This window comes from Bubalus kerabau, chromosome 11, assembly GCF_029407905.1.
Source record: "Bubalus kerabau isolate K-KA32 ecotype Philippines breed swamp buffalo chromosome 11, PCC_UOA_SB_1v2, whole genome shotgun sequence".
Classification (NCBI taxonomy): Eukaryota; Metazoa; Chordata; class Mammalia; order Artiodactyla; family Bovidae; genus Bubalus; species Bubalus kerabau.
The window spans coordinates 6,108,506-6,128,303 of record NC_073634.1 but is presented as its reverse complement, the minus strand read 5'-3'; the positions used below and the strand labels follow the sequence as shown (position 1 = coordinate 6,128,303).

At 47.9% G+C, this 19,798-nt stretch overlaps 1 protein-coding gene and 1 long non-coding RNA gene across 5 annotated transcripts in view; one reads left to right on the top strand and one right to left on the bottom strand.

Annotated features, from left to right (window-relative positions):
- The window catches only part of LOC129622765 (tyrosine-protein kinase ZAP-70), a 40,280-nt gene that overhangs the window by 9,702 nt on the left and 10,780 nt on the right, over positions 1-19,798 (bottom strand). Inside the window, exons 1-8 of one of the 4 annotated variants that reach the window (XM_055539381.1) lie at positions 10,463-10,583; positions 9,830-10,280; positions 8,910-9,070; positions 1,839-1,977; positions 1,656-1,737; positions 1,529-1,575; positions 1,261-1,312; positions 63-255 (exon numbers count right to left, since the gene is read on the bottom strand). In XM_055539381.1, the coding sequence (XP_055395356.1) occupies positions 63-255; positions 1,261-1,312; positions 1,529-1,575; positions 1,656-1,737; positions 1,839-1,977; positions 8,910-9,070; positions 9,830-10,231 (1,076 nt within the window). In that variant the 5' untranslated portion in view covers positions 10,232-10,280; positions 10,463-10,583. The other 3 variants (XM_055539382.1, XM_055539383.1, XM_055539384.1) reach the window with 3 other exon arrangements.
- Positions 10,028-18,901, top strand: LOC129622767 (uncharacterized). The gene is made up of 2 exons (XR_008700127.1): positions 10,028-10,876; positions 17,948-18,901. It is a non-coding gene; the product is annotated as an uncharacterized LOC129622767 (long non-coding RNA).

Below are 19,798 nucleotides of genomic sequence, written 5' to 3'. Positions count from 1 at the left end.
TGGAGAGGCCACGCCCCCTCTGCCCCACCCACAGTAGTTCCCCAGCCAAGGCGGGAGCTTACTTGCGCATACGGTAGACGCCCTGGCGAACTGAACCGAAGTTGCCGCAGCCAAGTTCGATGTCAGCCATGAGGAGGTTCTCACGCTTCAGGAAGAGCTTCTTGTTTTTGAGCTCCTCGGGGTCGCTGTAGGGGCTCTCATAGACGCTGGTGTCCATGGGCATCGTTCGCGGCTTCTCTGAGGACACTAACCGCGCTGGGCACACACACAGGTGTGCACTCCCAGGTCAGGAGCAGGGAAAGGGACAGGGGTGGGAGGAGCACAGGAGAGCCTTGGCACCCACCAGGCACACGCGCCAAGGGCACAAGCCGCACCGTGCAGAGCATGTGTGGGCGTGCACGTGTGCACTTGTGGGTGCTCCTGGTCACACCAACTGTGAAGCCACATCTAATGTGCACATGTAACACGTGTGCAGTGGCTAATGTGTGCACGGACATGCACCCCTGCGTGTTCACACATGTGCACCCACAAACTCTCTCACCTATGTCTTGGTGTGTGATAGGGGTCCTAAAGTGTGTCTACACAAGCAACCATTAGTGTGCCAGCTGCAGTGTGCACATCTGTGTGTGTGTGTGTGCACTGACATGTGTGGACACGTGTCGTGCCCACCTTTGTCTACGTATGAACCACAGAGCCATGTGTACAAGGACTCCAGGTGAATCTCTGTGTGCACAGGCTTGCATCCATACATGAAACACTCGAGCATCTGTGGCAGGCATGTTAGGTATGTGGGCTGTGGAGTCTGTCTTCCTCGGTTCAAATCCCAGCTCCACCCCTGGCCCGCTGTGGGACTTGACAGTTCCTGCCCTCCTCTCCCTTCTGTAAAATGAGAATAATGACCATGACCGCCTCTTGTGGTTTGTTAGAGGATTCTGCAAAGCTCATACACTCAGTGTGCTAGAGCATGAATGGCACGCAGTAGGTGCTTAATGGATGTGTTTCTACACCCGAGGCTGCCTGGGCACGGCCAGGTGTACCCCCCTGTGTGTCAGCATGCCCCCAGGCACATGCGCACAGGCGGGCGTGATGCGTATGCCCACATGGACACCTGCAGGCACGCTCTGTGCCCAGGGCAACCCAGTCCACTGCCCGAGGTCAGGCCTGGCCTAGGCTCCTCCCCTGACACAGCCCAGGGCCTAGCCAGGATCCTGATCTCAGCCTGACACGAACCCCCACACACCCTCACCTCTGCCAGCTCACCTGGTTCAGGGGTGTATCCATCTGAGTTGAGAGTGTCGATCCGTCTCTGAGGCTAAAGGTCATGGGATCAGCAGGGCCTGAGCCGGGGGCACCCAGCTCCTCTCATAGGCCCTCATCCTCTCAGGACTCCCAGGGACAGTGCTGAGGGGGCCCTCTTCTGTTCCATGGCAGCCCCACTCTTCCCTGCCAAGCTCTACCCTGGGAACCGGACCCATCGCCCACTGTGCTCCATCCCCAAGACCCCAACTCTGGGAGGCCCCTGACTCACCTGGGTGAATGTGGACGGGTGGGCGGGGAGTGTAGGAGCAGCGGCCTCTGGGGGAGCCGAAGGGACAGTGAGGAGGTGGAGCCGTGGTCTCCCGGCCCCCCACCCCCGCCACTGCCGCCCCACTCACCTGAGCTGGCGCTGCTGTTGGGACAGGCCTCCTTCAGGCAGTAGATGAGTCCATCAGCCTTCAGCTTCAGGTACTCCACCAGCTATGGGGGGTGGGGTCAGGGCTGGGACTCCCCTCTTCCCCAGGAACCTAAGCACCCCCCAAACAGCCTCTCCCCTACAACAGGGCGGGTGGGCGGCTTACCTGCCAAAGTGTGTCAAATTTGGTCCCCTCGGGAATGCAGTATTTGCCCGCCTTGTCCTGGCTGATGAGGTAGTGGTACACAGTTTTCCCGTAGATCAGAGACAGCGCGTACGTGCCCGGCTCTTTCCGGGGTCTCAGCCTGGCAGGAGGAGGAGGGGGTGTCACCCTGACTACCACCCAGGCCCCTGGTGGTTCCCTCCTAATGGAACTCAGTTCCCACATATATACCCTACAGGCTCTGCACCCCAGAGCCTCATGGAGAAGTGGCAGGGGTTGTGGGAACCAAGGTCAGGCCCCACTTGACCTCCAGACCTACTGGTAACAGACTCTGGGTGGGGTTGGGGGAGGGGGCACCGGGGCGACCAGAGAAGAGGAGAACCATGTTCATAGTCATCCAAGCACAGGCAGGGGCCATCCACAGGGGAATACTGGACCGCCTGTGGTGGATTTTCAGCCCTACATAGCCTAATACTCAGCCACCCCCAGCTGGATACTTGGGCATTCAGGGGGCAACACTTGGCTATACACTGGGAACGCCTGGTTCTCCGTGGCTCAACATCTTGCCACCCGTGGCCACAAGTGGGTGGGGGGAGACAGCTGGCCACTCATGGTGGGATATTTTTCCATCTGTGGTGGACACAGAGCCTTAAGACCATTCTCCTGGGGAGGCAAAGCTATTTCTATACATTGAGCGATAAAGGTAAGCACAGGTCCATGGCTAGGTCATAGGGCTGCTGCTGCTGCTGCTAAGTCGCTTCAGTTGTGTCCGACTCTGTGCGACCCCATAGACGGCAGCCCACTAGGCTCCTCTGTCCCTGGGCTTCTCCAGGCAAGAATACTGGAGTGGGTTGCCATTTCCTTCTCCAATGCATGAAAGTGAAAAGTGAAAGTGAAGTCGCTCAGTCGCGCCCGACTCTCAGCGACCCCATGGACTGCAGCCTACCAGGCTCCTCCGCCCATGGGATTTTCCAGGCAAGAGTACTGGAGTGGGGTGCCATCACCTTCTCCAGATCATAGGGCACCTTCATACAAATCAGAACAAGTCACCTCATCATCACAATAGACTCATCAATTATCATAAGAGATGACCTTTAACAGAATGAGACCCTTGATTGTACTCTTCTGGAAATTTGCCAAAATAAATGTTAAACTCTTCCATGTCTCTGAATGGAAATGGAGCCCCTCAAAGACGGTGTCTTCATGCAGTAAGAACCTGTCCAACCACGCACATGTGCATGGATGCACACAGACACACAGGCCAGTTTAGGGCACCCTGCACCCTCCCATCCCGTCAGCATGGCACAAGTCAGCATCCTGGCACAAGGTTCTATTCCAAGGTTAAGTGTAGGTTTCCAGCAGAGGGGGGAGGGCAGCTGTTCCTGGGGCCTCTGGCACCGTGGAAGTTGCAGACAACTGACCAATAATCTAGAGGATTGAGCTGAGCTACACGAGAGTCGGCCAGCAGCACGCAGCAGGAAACAGTCACAGGATAACCCATGTGGGTGCCCTCAGACCACACACTCCCAGGGCTTGGGTCCTGCCCATGGATAGCCATTCAGTGGACAAGTATTTACTAAGTGTTGAGCACATGCCAGGCACCATTCTAAGGGCAGGAGTCCAGTGGTGAACAAGACAGATGCGAGTTCACCTTGCAACCCTTTCTTAGGCCAAAGGGACAGAGAAATATCCCTTAAATCTCCATGGCAAAACCTGAGTGAAGAATGGAGGGGTGACTGTGAATATCCCATCCATTCCCAGACAGCAAGTTCCCAAAAGAACAATTCAGTGAAGACACATGGTTCCCAGGCCAGCTCACAACATTCGGGGACACCTGGAGAGACAGGAAACAGGGTATGTTGGGGGGTAACAGGGGGGCACCAAAGTCAAGGAAGAGAATCCTACAACAAACTGAGAAATGCAAATGTCCCACAGAAAGAAAGGCACTTCCATAAGTAGACTGGTAGGCTGGGCTGGAGGTAATGGCCTCTAATTTCTAGTTCTCTCCTTTTGAGAAGTGAAAATACCTCATAAGTTCAAACTCTTAAGATTTTTGAACCAACAACAAACTCAATGCCCAGCCACTCACCCGCAAACATGTGCGGAATATTGGAAAAAAAAAAATACAGCCACAATATTAGGCATTTCTTCCCATCAACCGATGGACTCTGGTTCTGTATGTTTTGAATCAGGGCTTGACCACATGACTTGCTGCGGCCAATAAAGTATTAGCGAACAGGACACAGAAGAGGTTGAAAAGTGGCTGAGCACTGGGGCTTGCCTGACCCTTCTTGCTTTTCCTGGCAACCCTGCAACCACCACAGGAATGAGTCCGTGCTGGCCTGTTGGGGGGGCCACACAAAGGAGAGCCAAGGCACCCCAGCCTGCCAACTGCCAGACTGGTGAGTGAGGCCATCCCACGCCTTCCAGCCCCAGTCAACCCTCAAGCTGTGACCACACAAACAGGTGCAAAAGAAACCCGCTGGAGAACCACCCAGCTGAACCAAGCCCAAAGAGCCAACCCACTGAACCAAGAGTGAATAAACAACTCGTGTTTTAAGCTACAGCACGTTAGGTTGGCTTATTACACAGCAAAGGCTGACTGATACACTGTCTTTGGGACGAGACATGAGCGTTCACAAAAGAGCAGCCATCAGTCCCATTTAGGCAAAGACACTGGTGTGTTCACCAAATACATTTCAATACCACAAATTCTACTTTGTTTACTAAAAATCCAGCAGTTGGTGGCAGTTCTCTGTCCTTGAAGTTCAAACTTGAACTTAAAAACTAGAGGTACAGGCTAACACATCAACTTCTATCTCCACTTTTAAAATAAAATATAGAGGGCTGCCTGGGTGACTCAGTGGTAAAGAATCTGCCTGCCAATACAGGAGACACGGGTTTGATCCCTGAGTTGGGAAGATCCCACACGCCACAGAGCAACTAAGCCCGTGTGCCACAACTACTGAGCCTGTGCAAATACCGAGCCCACACACCGCAACGACTACAGCCCAGGCTCCCTAGAGCTTGTGCTCTGCAACAAGAGAAGCCACCACAATGAGAAGGCCGCGCACCACAGCGGAGAGTAGCCCCCACTCTTTGCAACTACAGAAAAGCCCGTGCAGCAACAAAGACCCAGCACAACCAAAAATAGATAAATATTTACAAAATAATACACGGAACCTGATGATGGTGATAAAAATAAGCTGCCATTTATGAATATACTTGCTCAATTCGTCAATATTTGACCTTTCATCTTCACCACGTTCTCCACAAGATACCCACCCTGTGCTATAATTACCCACATTTTGCACATGAGGAAGCTGAGCTTCAAGGAGATTACATCTCTTGCCTCAGCTCCACAGTGGATTTGGGATGGAGCCAGGATGTAAACCCATTTCTGACCCTACAATTGATTGCTACTCGGGACTGACAGCCAGCCCTGTGACAGATTCTCCGTGCACCTTCAGCAAGGTGCTTCTTCTCTGTGAACCTCAGTTTCCTCACATGTAAAATGAAAGAACAGAGCTAACTCAGACGTTCTTATCCTGTAAAGGGCTCCAAAAATGAGGCTCAGGATTAACCATGATCTCGTGTAAGTGTGAGCCACTCAGTTGTGTCTGACTCTTTGTGACCCCCATGGACTGTAGCCCACCAGGCTCCTCTGTCCACAGGATTCTTCAGGCTAGAATACTGGAGTGGGCTGCTATGCCCTTCTCCAGGGGATCTTCCCAACCCAGGGATCGAACCTGCGTCTCCTGCATTGCAGAGAGATTCTTCACTGTTTGAGCCACAAGGGAAGCCCATGATCTTATATAACTGTCTGCAAAATCTTTGGGGGTAAACATGTATTGGGGATTATGAGTAGTATTCAGCTTCAGTACAATTCCCAAAGGGGCCTGTGGTCCATTAAGAAACACTTAATGATATAGTCTTGAAGGCCCTTTCCAGGGTTCAGGTGTCTTTTTCAGTTGAATCAATCAGGACAACAAATGCTGCAAATAGGCAGAAAGGAAGTGAGCTTTGGCAGCAAAGAGCATTCGGTATAATTCCATCCATTTGCCAGCAGCTCTGAACAGTGGTTGGTGATAAGTATGGCCCTGGTCTTGATTCCTGGCCACAGGGGCCTGTGACTTTCCATCACACCTGCACCCTCATTGCAGAACTAGACCAGTCCTGGGCTTATCCCCAGCATCATAATGAACCGTGGGTGTTCCTTCTTGAGATTTTTGTGCCTACAGCTTTGACCTTCAGTCCCTAACTATCCACATATTGAGAAAGCAGTTATTGATGACAGGAACCACAAGAAGAGCCTATGACAGCTTCTGTCCAGAGCATGCCTTGCCTAATTGTCCAGGAGTCTGGCTCACTGTAGTGGCTCTTGGTCTCAGCATTTCCCTCCTGAGTCATGTCCCTCATAATGTCACTGTCCCAGCTGTTTCTGAACCCCAGCATCAGCCTCAGTCTATACTGTATCAGATCATAGCTCCCCCAGCCTCAGTCTTAGAAAATAGCCTTAAGTTGTTCAGAAGCCATCTTTGCAGCTGAGTATTATCTATAACATGCATTCAAGAATTCCCTCAGAAGTTTTAAAAACTCTACTTCAATTTACAGCCTAGCTTTGTTAGATCAGATCAGATCAGTCGCTCAGTCGTGTCCGACTCTTTGGGACCCCATGAATCGCAGCACGCCAGGCCTCCCTGTCCATCACCAACTCCCGGAGTTCACTCAGACTCATGTCCATCGAGTCAGTGATGCCATCCAGCCATCTCATCCTCTGTCACCCCTTAAGCAGGGTGAAAAAAAAATTGTATTATTTGACAATAATATTTTATTATTATTACAATCTTGTAGAGGGATTCCTGCAGATAATCTGGTGCACATGCTCAGGCCTCACAGGGGAGGGGAAATCAAGGGGAAAAGGTCAGTTCCTCCAAGTGGGATGGCCCTGGGAGAGGAACAGCCCTAGGGGAGGTAGGTGAGAGCAAGGATTCAGCCAGGCAGGATCTCAGGCCAAGAAGAGACCATGAAAAGGGAGGCCCTCAAGAATTCACATCTTAGGGGAGGATGCTGTGCTTCCTGAGGCCCCAGGAAAGAGACAGGCACCAACTTTCTCTATGTCTCGGGACCAGAGTGACCTCAGCTGACATCTGGATAACACCTGCTTGAGAGAGGAGCCCAGGTCCTGACCGGAAAGCAGCAGCCCCAGCACAGGGCTGTAAACAGCTTTAGACCGACTCTTTCATAATAACTAACTCACAGACAGCCACATGGTTCAGCCATGGCTCAGGCTCAGGCAGAGACACTGCATTTACCCACATATACTAACATTCAGTGCGCTTTTAGTATATGCCAGATACTTGACTTTTGCTTGTTGTTGTTCAGTCACCAAGTCACATCTGACTCTTCACAGCCCCATGGACTACGGCACACCAGGCTTCCCTGTTTCACCATCTCCCAGAGTTTGCCCAAGTTCATGTCCATTGCATCGGTTATGCCATCCTGCCATGTCGTCTTCTGTCACCCTCTTCTGTTTAAGACTGCTTAACACATATTAATTGGTGCATTCCCCTAACAGATCCTTGGGTTAGTACTATCGTCATCCACAGAGCAGTTTCAATGCTCCCTCAGGGCGCTGACCTCACTCAGGATCAAAGCCAAAGTCACCTCCCTGGCCTCACCCTCTCCCACTCCATGCATGCGTGGGTGCTAAGTCGCTTCAGTTGTGTCCAACTCTGTGTGACCCCATGGACTGTAGCCTGCCAGTCTCCTCTGTCCATGGGATTCTCCAGGCAAGAATACCAGAGTGGATTGCTATTTCCTTCTCCAGGGGATCTTCCCAACCGAGGGATCTCATGTCTCCTGCACTGGCAGGCAGGTTCTTCACCACTACTGCCACCGGGGAAGCCCTCCCACTCCACGTGTCACTAACTCAGCTCCAAGCATGCTGGCCTCACTGCTTCTGGAACATGCCAAGAACCTCCTCCCGGTCTGAGTACTTGCCAGAAACACCTCCCAGAGAGCTGACAGCCCACTTATCACCTCCTTCAGTTCTTTACGCAAAAGTCACCTTCTCTGGCCACCTAAGCTCAGCTTGCAACCCCCTGTCCAGCTCCCCCTGCCCAGCTCCACACACGGCACTTGCCACCATCTGACATACTCATGTTTTAGTGATCCCTCGCTTTTTGTCCGCCTGCTCCGTAAGGACACTGGATTTGGGTCTGTCTTGTGGTGACTGCAGCCATGAAATTAAAAGACGCTTACTCCTTGGAAGGAAAGTTATGACCAACCTAGATAGCATATTAAAAAGCAGACATTACTTTGCCAACAAAGGTCCATCTAGTCAAGGCTATGGTTTTTCCAGTGGTCATGTATGAATGTGAGAGTTGGACTGTGAAGAAGGCTGAGAGCAGAAGAATTGATGCTTTTGAACTGTGGTGTTGGAGAAGACTCTTGAGAGTCCCTTGGACTGCAAGGAGATCCAACCAGTCCTTTCTGAAGGAGATCAGCCCTGGGATTTCTTTGGAAGGAATGATGCTAAAGCTGAAACTCCAGTACTTTGGCCACCTCATGCGAAGAGTTGATTCATTGAAAAAGACCCTGATGCTGGGAGGGATTGGGGGCAGGAGGAGAAGGGGACGACAGAGGATGAGATGGCTGGATGGCATCACCGACTCGATGGACGTGAGTCTGAGTGAACTCGGGAGTTGGTGATGGACAGGGAGGCCTGGCGTGCTGCGATTCATGGGGTCGCAAAGAGTCAGACACGACTGAGCGACTGATCTAATCTAAACTGTGCACTGCCATGCCCTCAATGCCTGGAACAGTGCCTGGCACATAGTAGGTGCTCAGTAAATATTTGGTGAATGCAGAAGAGTTAATGCAAGCAAGCAGTTCTGATACTTGCCCAGCGAGCCCAGCTGCAAGTAGCAGACGCTGGCTTTCAACCCAGGCCGCCTAACTCTGGAGTCACTCGCACGTGTGACCACAGGCACACCCCCTCATTACCCACCTGCACACTGAGGTCCACCCCAGCCTCACCCCCCCAAAACCCCAGCCCCAAGCCCCACATACAGGAACTTGCCGTCGGTCTGGGAGCCCGAGTAGAGTTTGCGCTCAGCCTCCTCGCGCGTCAGGCTGCTGTGGTACCAGGGCATCCGTTCGTGAGCTGTCGTGGCAATGAGCTTCTCCACCTGGGGTGCCTGGCTGATGATGGCTTGCTCCAAGGCCTCGCCCTGGGGAAGAGAGGGTGAAGAAGACATGTAAGTGTCGTTAAGTGCGCGCCACGGGACCCCTCTTCCATCTCCTGGACACTCCCAACTCAGGCACGCCTAGGACGTAAGTCTTTTAGGCTGATGAGGACAGCCACCCCTCCTCTCATCTGTATGGTCCCGCTCCCATCCATCCAGGCCCCGCGCACGGGCCACGGCCCAGGCCCCGCCTTCTAATAGGCCCCACTCTCATCTCCCACTTGAAGACCTGACACGGGTAATCGGGCAGTGCAGGCTGTCGAAGACCACAAGCCACTTCCCCTGCCGGCCAACTTACCTCAGGGCACTGCTCCCACCATCCGTTCTTGGACCCCGCTCCCAGCCCAAGCCCAGCTCCCGACCTCGTCCGTTCCGGACTCAGAGCGGCCTCAACTTTCCCAGACTTACGCTTTGCCTCGGATAAGCACCATAGCGTCGCTCAGGCCCCTGCCTCCGAGGTCTCCTCCCAGGTCCTGCCCCCAACCAGGCCCCACCCCTCTAGCGTCTAAAATGGGCGCAGCAAAGCCCAGCGCAGGCTGGCGAAGACGGCCGCTCTCACCAACTCCCATTGCTCCCTCGACCCCAGGGCCCGCCCTCCTCGGTCCCACCTTCTCAAGGCCCGCCCATCTGGCTGCGCCCCAAGCCCCTCCCCAGCCCCGTCCACCAAAGACCTGCCCCCTCCTGAAACAGCTGCACTCTGGCCAAGCTCCCCCAGGGCTCGCTTCTCGCACCCCGCGCTCTCACCTCCAGCTTCCAAGTCTGGCGCACGTAGTCGCGCACCATGGCATCGCGAAGGTTGTCGAAGACCCCGGGCTGCGGCTCGAGCCCCGACGGCCGGTTGCACGGCTTGCGCAGGTTGCAGGGCAGCCCGTCGGGGTCGCGTGAGTAGAACTCGCAGAGCTCAGCCGGGCCGCAGTGCGCCTTTCCTCCCGCGATAGCGTAGGTGCCGTTGAGCTGGCGCTCGATGGGGAAGTGGTGGAAGCGCACTTCGTGCACAAGCGACAGCACGTAGCCGCCCAGCGAGCGCAGGCACTGCCGCAGCAGGAAGAGCCCGTCGGCCATGCCCGCCAGCTTCAGGTGCTCCTCGGCCTCGGCGCGCGAGATGCTGCCGTAGAAGAAGGGCAGGTGCGCCGCGGGGTCCGGCATCGCCGCCGCCGCCCTGTGCAGGGTGCGTGGCCTTGCGCCTCTCCAGACCCTGTGGGTTCAAAACGGGATTGAGGGCAAGTCAGGGCCTTGGTTTCCCTTCCTGAACCCATCCATTGGACCCAGAGATAGGAGGAGAGACCCCTCGTTAAAGGGCATCTGTGCAGCACAGCTGTGTGTACCAGTTATGCAGAGCCTGATTTGTGCTGAAGTCAAATTGGAAAGGCGCCTTACCCTGCTGGACTCAGACTGGGGAGTCCCAAACCAGCCTTTGACTTTTCAGACCTAGTCCGGAGCACCCAGGCACCCCTCACTGGCCTGTACACACACACGCACCGGGCACATCTATCTCCCAAACACGTGTTGGATTCTTACTGTGTTTCAGGCTGGAGATATGGGTGACTAAGACAGACATGGTCTCTGCCCTCCCCGAGATGACAGTCTGAGGGAGGGAGGATGCAATAAACAAAGAAGAGACAAAAATAATAATTACAGATTGAAGTCAGTGTTTTAAAGGAAATAGAGTGAGACCAAGAAAGAAGCCGCTGTAGTCGGGATGGTCACAATCTCTGAGGAGGTAGCATGTGAGCTGAGATCTGAAGGATAAAGAGGATCCCACTTCTCAAAAAGCATCAGGCAGAGGGAACAGTAAGTACAAAGGCCCTGCAGCTGGAACAACCTTTGCTCACCAAAGGAGCCTGACCATTTGCCGAGAGCCAGGGTGAGAAGCTCCACCCGTGGCAAAGGTCATGAGGAAGGAGGCCCGGCATACGCAAAGGCGGGATCGAGCCTCAGGAGTCCCCCTGGAAATTCTCGAGCATCTACCCCCAAAACCAGAGTCTGCCTACTTTCTGCTTTGTGCTTTCACCTACACCTCTGACTTGACGGGGGGCTGTCCCCCACTACCTCTCTCTGAAAAAAGCATTAACTTACAGTTCCAGTTAATAATTCCTGGGTGTGACAGTGTTTCAACATACAAACTCCTTTGGAAGTCCTCTAGCCAGCCTGAATAGGTTTTTCCGGCCACATGTGATTGTTCAGAGCCTCCCAACTGTGAGAGGCATAAGATGTTCTAAACTGTCTAAATACAGATTCCTTTGAGCAGTTAAAAGATTGATTAGAAATTGTATTGGTGAAGGGTTTTTCACTTGTTGGGCCAATGTTTGCTGCTAAGTCTTCATATCCCTTACCTGCTGTGTCCCTGGCAGTGTATTGATTAATGTAATTCGTGTAAGTAGTAGCTTTAATGTTTGTAACCTTGGACCCTTGAATTAATTCTTTTTCTTGTTATAGCCCACCACACCTTTGCCCTATAGGAATGCAACTTTATCTAATGCTTTTGGAGGGTGGCGCCTGACTAATCACCTTTAGAGAAAAATAAGTTTTCTGAAGAAAGGGTCTTAAAATGTTAACAGGCCTCCGGGCCAGAAGATGATGCAAATCATCTAAACTTTTGCATATGATAAGTTTGCAGGAAGAAAGCCTGGCTTACTGCATGACTCTACCCCTTCCCCCATTATCCTCTGTGCATAACTTAAGTTATAAAAACTACTTTGGAAAATAAAGCGCGGGCCTTGTTCACCGAAATTTGGTCTTCCCATGTCGTTCTTTCTCTTACCTTCTGGCTGAATTATTCAGCCTCTTTTCTCCACTGAATTTCCTCACTGAGCTATCCTTATTTCAGCCTCTTTTCTCCACTGAATTTCCTCACTGAGCTATCCTTATTTAACCACTCTTTATATCCTTAATTAACGTTTAATTAAGCAATTGTTTCCTGATCCTCGCCGACGCCGTCCCCACTTCGAATTCCCTGGATTCATCGGGGCTGGACCCCGGCAAGTGGAGCCCAGAACAGGCTAATTCGAAGGTAGCTACCTCAGAAAAAGTGTTGAGAAACTGTTGAATTTACGGGACTGATAGGCCCCCATCCAGGGTGCTGCGGACCCCACTGTAGAACAGACAGGGCGAGTAGTGGTGGGAAGTGTTAAAGGGGTTTGAGAGAAAACCCGGTTTTTATTGAAAGTGTCAAAGGGGTTTGAGAGAAAACATGGTTTCTAGAGTTAAAAGGTTGAAAGAAACCTGATCTTTGAAAACTAAACCTAAATCTTCTACTATACTTAATTTTCTGACATGGGTAACACTGAATCAAATGAAAGACAGCTCTTTATAGGAGTAATTTTGCAGTTATTAAGTAAGAGAGGAATCAAAGTTAAAAAATCTACCATTCAATCATTTTTTTCATTTGTACAAGAATAGTGTCCTTGGTTTCCAGAAGAGGGTACTGTTAATTTAGATACTTGGGTGAAGGTAAAAAAACAACTAAACACTTATCCTATAAATATGATTTAAAATGTTCTGGACCCCCGTCATGAGGCTGTTGGATAGCCTATGGGAGAGGCTATAGCGGTGGATGGTAGTGGGTCTCCACCTTCTGCACAGATCATATTTTCTGCCATTGACGAAGGAAAGGGAGACTGTGCTCTGCCTCCCGAGGAAGGAGAGGGCTTACAGGATGCTGCAGCCGGGCATCCTGGCGAGCCCCCTCCCCCTCTACACAAACCTTTAAAAATTTATCCAACAATTTCTGATTTAAGGCAACTACCCCACCTCCGCTTGCACCTCCCAGGGCCTAGGAATTCCCCAGTTTACATCCAAAGCTTCCCAGAGCATTGCCTAAGGCTGAAAAAGATTTAAAAAAATTTTTTTTTCTTTTAAACAAAGGAGCTTTTAAAGAATACACAATATACAGAGCCTGCTCCTTGCAGAAAAACCCCTCAGGGGGGCCTCACCCAAAGAGAGAGAGAAAAAGAAAAAAGTGAAAAAGATAAAGAAAAAAGGAAAGAAAAATAATCGTAATAGAAAAGGATTCTACAAATAAAAAGTGTTTCTCTTATGACCAAGCAGAACGGTAAGGGGATTTAGCAACAGTATTAACCCCTGACCTGCTGGTTGCTCGGATTCCAGTGGGAGTGGCTGGCCCCCTACCTGAGGGCATTGTAGGACTTGTGCTAGGGCGTGGCTTGCTTTCTTTTCAAGGAATTTCGGTGGTGCATAGTGTAGTAGATTCTGATTATATTGAGAAATTAAAATTTTTGACCTCGCCACCTACTAAAACTGTGCAAATTAATAAAGGCCTAAGAGTAACACAGCTTTTGCCTTTACCTTATCAGACAGGAAAAAACTTGACTTCTCAAGCTAAGAGCTACAGAGCATTTAGATCTAGTGATCTAGCTTTTTGGGTACAGGAAATTACAGCTTCTAGGCCTTTAAAAATTTTTTTTTAATTTAAGAAAATAAAATGTCAGGGCTATTAGACACAGGAACAGACGTCTCTTAACATTGCTGGGAAAGACTGGCCCAGCTCCTGGCCAACACATACTACTGAAAATGAGTTGGTGGGATAAGAGAAAGTGGTATGCGGGGTGGGAATGCTGTAGAGAAAAAGGTGAGGGAGAGTTTAAAACCTTGAAGAGTAGTGAGTTCCCCGTTGCTGGAAGTATTCAAGCAAAGATTAGATGGTTGCTTGTCATCTAAAAAGCTATAGACCAGATTTAGGTTACAAAACGATAACTGGAAAAGCTTATAAAGATGTTGTGCAACACCTCTTTACTTGCTTCTCATATTTAGGCCTGCCAAAAGTTTTGAAAACTGATAATGCCCCTTTGAAGCTACGGAGAGATTGTTTACTAACTTTAAATGATTTCCAAAAATTATTAGGGAACATTAATTGGATACGCCCACATTTAAAACTGACTACTGCAGATTTAAAGCCTTTGATTGCTTAAAAAGCGATCCTAATTCCAGTTCTAAGAGAAAGTTGACTAATGAGACAGAGTCGGCTCTTGTTAAAGTAGATGAGACTTTAAATGATCAGTTAATTAGGATTAATATTACCAAAAGATGAGATTAAATTATTCTTGCCACAAAACATACACCTACAAGGTGCTTGTGACAAAAAGGCCCATTGGTTCCATCTACCAATGACTCCAAGAAAAATAGTTTTATCTTATCCCAGCTTGGTGGCACAATTAATTATAAAAGGAGGAAAAAAGAAGTGTGGAACTTTTTAGAAAAGAAGTAGCAAATATAATAATTCCATTCAATAAGCATCAACTACAAGTCTTTTACAAAATAGTGATGATTGGCAAGTTGCCCTGATAGATTTCAGGGGTCAAATTTTGTTTCATTTGCCCTCAAGCCCCCACAGTAGTTAAAAGTTCAAAAATGTTAGATTGGCAGTTTGAGAATACCTGTGGAACTTTCCAACCCTATGTAGTTCCTATGCTCCCCTTTACCCTATGGGGGAGGGACGTGCTGTCTCAAATAAGAGATACTCAGAGAAGGGTTTTCTCAATTTCTTAGTTATCAACAGGTGGTACAATTAACAATACTTTATATATTGTTATAAATACATAATATAAATATATTTGCCTAATTACAGTTTGCCTAATTTAGGTATGGGTATAAATAAAATATAATAAAGTATACCTAATTCTATTTATAGATCTATACTTAATTAATTTGTATATAAATTAATATGTATACTGTATATGCATATTATATATACTGTATAATTAAATATATATTGTAGTAATATAATGTGTGTGTGGCTGATATTGGTATGGATTGATGTGCTGTGATGATATATGTTCTATATACTGTATAATTATATTATATATGTGTGACATGTATTATTGCAGTACATTGGTTTGTGTTGGTTGGTATTAGCCATGTACATGTTGTATTGCTGTAATATATATTAATTATAAAGATTAGTTCAAGTATATTGATTTATATATATGTCAATAAGTTTATACTTGTTGCCATATATAAATACATATATAAATACATTTTGCATTTAGGTATATCTGTATACCAAAATGAGATAAGGAGGTTATACATTTATTATTTAAATTTATACAGAGACCTAAACTAAACATTAGACCTAAATTAACATATCCCTAAATTTATGTTGTTAAAATGTAAATTAAATTGACAACTGCTTGACAATTCTTTGCCATAAAACCCCCATAGGTGTAATTGGGGTAGCCAGACAAAAAATTGGTTTTATGGCAAAACGGCCCCCTAGAGTGGATCCATCTTCCCGCTCAAACCAAAAAAAAAGTAGCGGCTTCTTATCCAGGATTGATAGCTACTTTGATATTAAAGGAAAAAAGCAGAGCATTGAATTATTTGGTAAAGAGCCATCAGAAATTGTAATTCCATATAATAAAGAACAACTTGATGCTCTTCTAATGTTCGAGGATTGGCAGATTGCCATAGGAAATTATTGTGGTCAGATTTTGCCTCATTTACCCTCGCATGTTTTGCTTAATTTTATGTCCAAACATCCAGTTATTTTTCCTGTCAGATGCAAACAGTCTCCTATTCCAAATGCTCAGGTAGCCTTTACTGATGGGTCAGCAAACGGTAAAGCCTCCATAGTTACTAAAAATCACCAAAAGGTTTTAGAAACACAGGAAACTTCAGCTCAAAGAGCTGAAATAACAGCAGTCATAGAGGATTTTGCTATGTTTGCAGATGAGGAATTTAACCTTTATTCTGATTCTCAATATGTAGTCAAGCTGTTTCCACACATTGAAACTGCGGTTTTGCCTGAAAATAAAACTACCATATTTCATTTGTTAACTAAATTACAGCAACAAATTTGGAAAAGAAATAAAATATTTTTCACTGGACACATTCGGGCTCATTCCGGATTGCCCAGCCCTTTAAATGCCTTTAATGATTTGGCTGACTTGTTAACCAGAAATACAGTGGCTACTGTGATTGAGGAGGCCAGAGCCTCTCACTCACTTCATCATCAATACGCTACTGCTTTAAGATAGCAATTCCAAATTCCCAGAGAGACTGCTCGAGAGATTGTGCGTTCTTGCTTACACTGCCCCACCTATGGGAGTTAATCCTCGCGGTCTCAAACCTAACGTACTCTGGCAAATGGGTGTAACTCATGTCTCTTCATTTGGAAAACTGTCCTTTGTTCATATAACTGTAGATACCTTTTCTCATGTTATTGCAACTGCTAGTACAGGGGAAGCAGTTAAAGATGTGATACAATATCTCATTACTTGTTTTTCATATTTGGGCCTGCCAAAAGCTCTGAAAACTGACAACGCTCCTGCTTACACTTCTAAGTCTTTTCAGGAATTTTGTATAAAGTTTCAAATTAAACATAATACTGTCATCCCTTATAATACCCAGGGACAGGCCATTGTTGAAAGAGCACATCAAACATTAAAAATCCAAATTCAAAAACTAAAAGAAGGGGAGTTTAAGTATAGCTCTCCCCATCAAATCTTGCAACATGCTCTTTTCGTAATAAATATTCTAAATACTGATCCAGTGGGAACTACTGCAATGCTTCGTCATTGGTGCCTGGAGCAATTAAATGCAAAGCCATTAGTCAAATGGAAGGACCTCCTCTCAGGACAATGGAAGGGTCCTGACCCATTATTAACTAGCGCTCGAGGATATGCTTGTATTTTTCCACAGGACGCAGATTCTCCAATTTAGATCCGGTACAGGCTGATTCGCCATGTTGCAGTCCCCCAGACATCCAGTTCCCCCATTGCTTGGATCACAAAAGAGGAGGGGCACTCCTCTGCACAGAACAACCGCGCGTCGGGAGCCGCGGGCTGGACCAGCCTGGCTGCCAGGGCCCAGCGCACAGCGCTCGCAGCCGATAGCCCCGCCAGCGTCTGTCTGCGTTCTCTTGGCCACCGCTGAGCCCAAGGCGGTTCAGCGAGGGAGCAGGGGCAGCGCCTGCGACAGGGGAGGCAAGATAAACATCGAGATCCCGGCGAGACTGACGAGGCTGCTGCAGCGCGAACTCCAGCCAAAAACTAATTCTACTTATTCTGTTTTGGCTTGTGTACCCTCTCCTTATGTTTTTCTCTTTACCAACGATTCTGGAAAACTTAATGTACATATGACTTTCACTGGTGGACCCAATGTAGTGACTTGTGAACAATGTATGCTCTCATCTTGTTTAAACCCTCGATATGTTTGCTTCTTTGTAGTGTTACAACGTCCACCTTATCTTATGATGTAACCATTTATTGATATGATAATTTTGGTCTTGCTGTATTACAACAACTACAGGATTTAATGCGATCGCGATGGTTTGTGGGCTTATTTATTTTAGGACTATCAGCTTTAATAGCAGCAATTAGTTCTGTTACTGCGGCAGCAATATCATTGACTCAACAAGTGCATACTGCCCAATTTGTTGATCCCATGTCTAAAAATGTTTCTCTAACTCTAGCAACCCAGGAAGCTATAGATAGGAAATTAGAGATGAGGGTAGATGCCTTGGAGGAGGCAATAATGCATACTGGGACTGAGTTACAGGCTTTAAAAGTGAAAATGGCTCTGTCTTGCCACGCTGATTACTGGTAGATATGCATGACATCTTTAAAGGTAAACGAGACAGATTATGAATGGGAAAAAATCAAAAATCATATCTCAGGTGTTTGGAACAACTCTGACATTGGCCTGGACTTAGGGAAACTTCATAATCAAATACAGACCCTGGAACACTCTCGACTGGATTTTACCGCTGCTGGAGCAGCTAATGACTTTTTTCCACACTTTCTCTAACTTCATTTCAGGAAAAAACATTCTGTCTAATATCCTTGGTTATGTCGCTGCTGGTGCTTTAATTTTGCTTCTCATAATCATTCTTCCTTGTATTGTCAGGATTCTTCGGCAGAACATTCAGAAGTTCGCGACTGAGCTGCATCTGGCTGTTTTAAGAAATAAAAAAGGGGGAGATGCCGGGAGCCAGCGTGAGGAGCTCCACCCATGGCAAAGGACATGAGGAAGGAGGCTCGGCATATGCAAAGGCGGGATCGAGCCTCAGGAGTCCCCCTGGAAATTCTCGAGCATCTACCCCCAAAACCAGAGTCTGCCTACTTTCTGCTTTGTGCTTTCACCTACACCTCTGACTTGACGGGGGGCTGTCCCCCACTACCTCTCTCTGAAAAAAGCATTAACTTACAGCTCCAGTTAATAATTCCTGGGTGTGACAGTGTTTCAACCTACAAACTCCTTTGGAAGTCCTCTAGCCTGCCTGAATAGGTTTTTCCGGCCACGTGTGATTGTTCAGAGCCCCCCAGCTGTGAGAGGCATAAGATGTTCTAAACTGTCTAAATACAGATTCCTTTGAGCAGTTAAAAGACTGATTAGAAATTGTATTGGTGAAGGGTTTTTCACTTGTTGGGCCAATGTTTGCTTCTAAGTCTCTGTATCCCTTACCTACTGTGTCCCTGGCAGTGTATTGATTAATGTAATTCGTGTAAGTAGTAGCTTTAATGTTTGTAACCTTGGACCCTTGAATTAATTCTTTTTCTTGTTATAGCCCACCACACCTCTGCCCTATAGGAATGCAATTTTATCTAATGCTTTTGGAGGGTGGTGCCTGACTAATCACCTTTAGAGAAAAATAAGTTTTCTGAAGAAAGGGTCTTAAAATGTTAATAGGCCTCCGGGCCAGAAGATGATGCAAATCACCTAAAATTTGCAAATGATAAGTTTGCAGGAAGAAAGCCTGGCTTAGTGCATGACTCTACCCCTTCCCCCATTATCCTCTACGCACAACTTAAGGTATAAAAACTACTTTAGAAAATAAAGTGCGGGCCTTGTTCACCGAAACTTGGTCTCCCCATGTCGTTCTTTCTCTCACCTTCTGGCTGAATTATTCAGCCTCTTTTCTCCACTGAATTTCCTCACTGAGCTTATTTAACCACTCTTTATATCCTTGCTGCTACTGCTAAGTCACTGCAGTTGTGTCCGACTCTGTGTGACCCCATAGACGGCAGCCCACCAGGCTCCCCCGTCCCTGGGATTCTCCAGGCAAGAACACCGGAGTGGGTTGCCATTGTATTGGTGAAGGGTTTTCACTTGTTGGGCCAATGTTTGCTACTAAGTTTCCATATCCCTTACCTACTGTGTCCCTGGGAGTGTATTGATTAATTGGTGTATAGGAATGTAAGTAGTAGCTTTAATTTTTGTAACCTTGGACCCTTGAGTTAATACTTTTCTTGTTATAGCCCACCACACCTTTGCCCTATAGGAATGCAACTTTAATGCTTTCGGAGGGTGGCGCCTGACTTTACAATAATCACCTTTAGAGAAAAATAAGTTTTCTGAAGAAAGGGTCATAAAATGTTAACAGGCCTCCTGGCCAGAAGATGATGTAAATCACCTAAACTTTTGCATATGATAAGTTTGCAGGAAGAAAGCCGGGCTTCGATAAGGATCAAGGACTGCTGACCTTGCATGACTCTACCCCTTCTCCCATTATCCTCTATGCATAACTTAAGGTATAAAAACTACTTTGGAAAATAAAGTGCGGGCCTTGCTCACTGAAGCTTGGTCTCCCCATGTCATTCTTTCTCTCACCTTCTGGCTGAATGGAGGCTCGTCATGCCTACTAATTTTGCCTGGGCTTCTAAGATCTGACAGGGGAGGCCTTAGTGTCTCCTCTCCTTTGGGAGAACAGGAGGATGCCTGCGGCCTATGTAGGTGATGCAAACTCCTTGTCTTGGA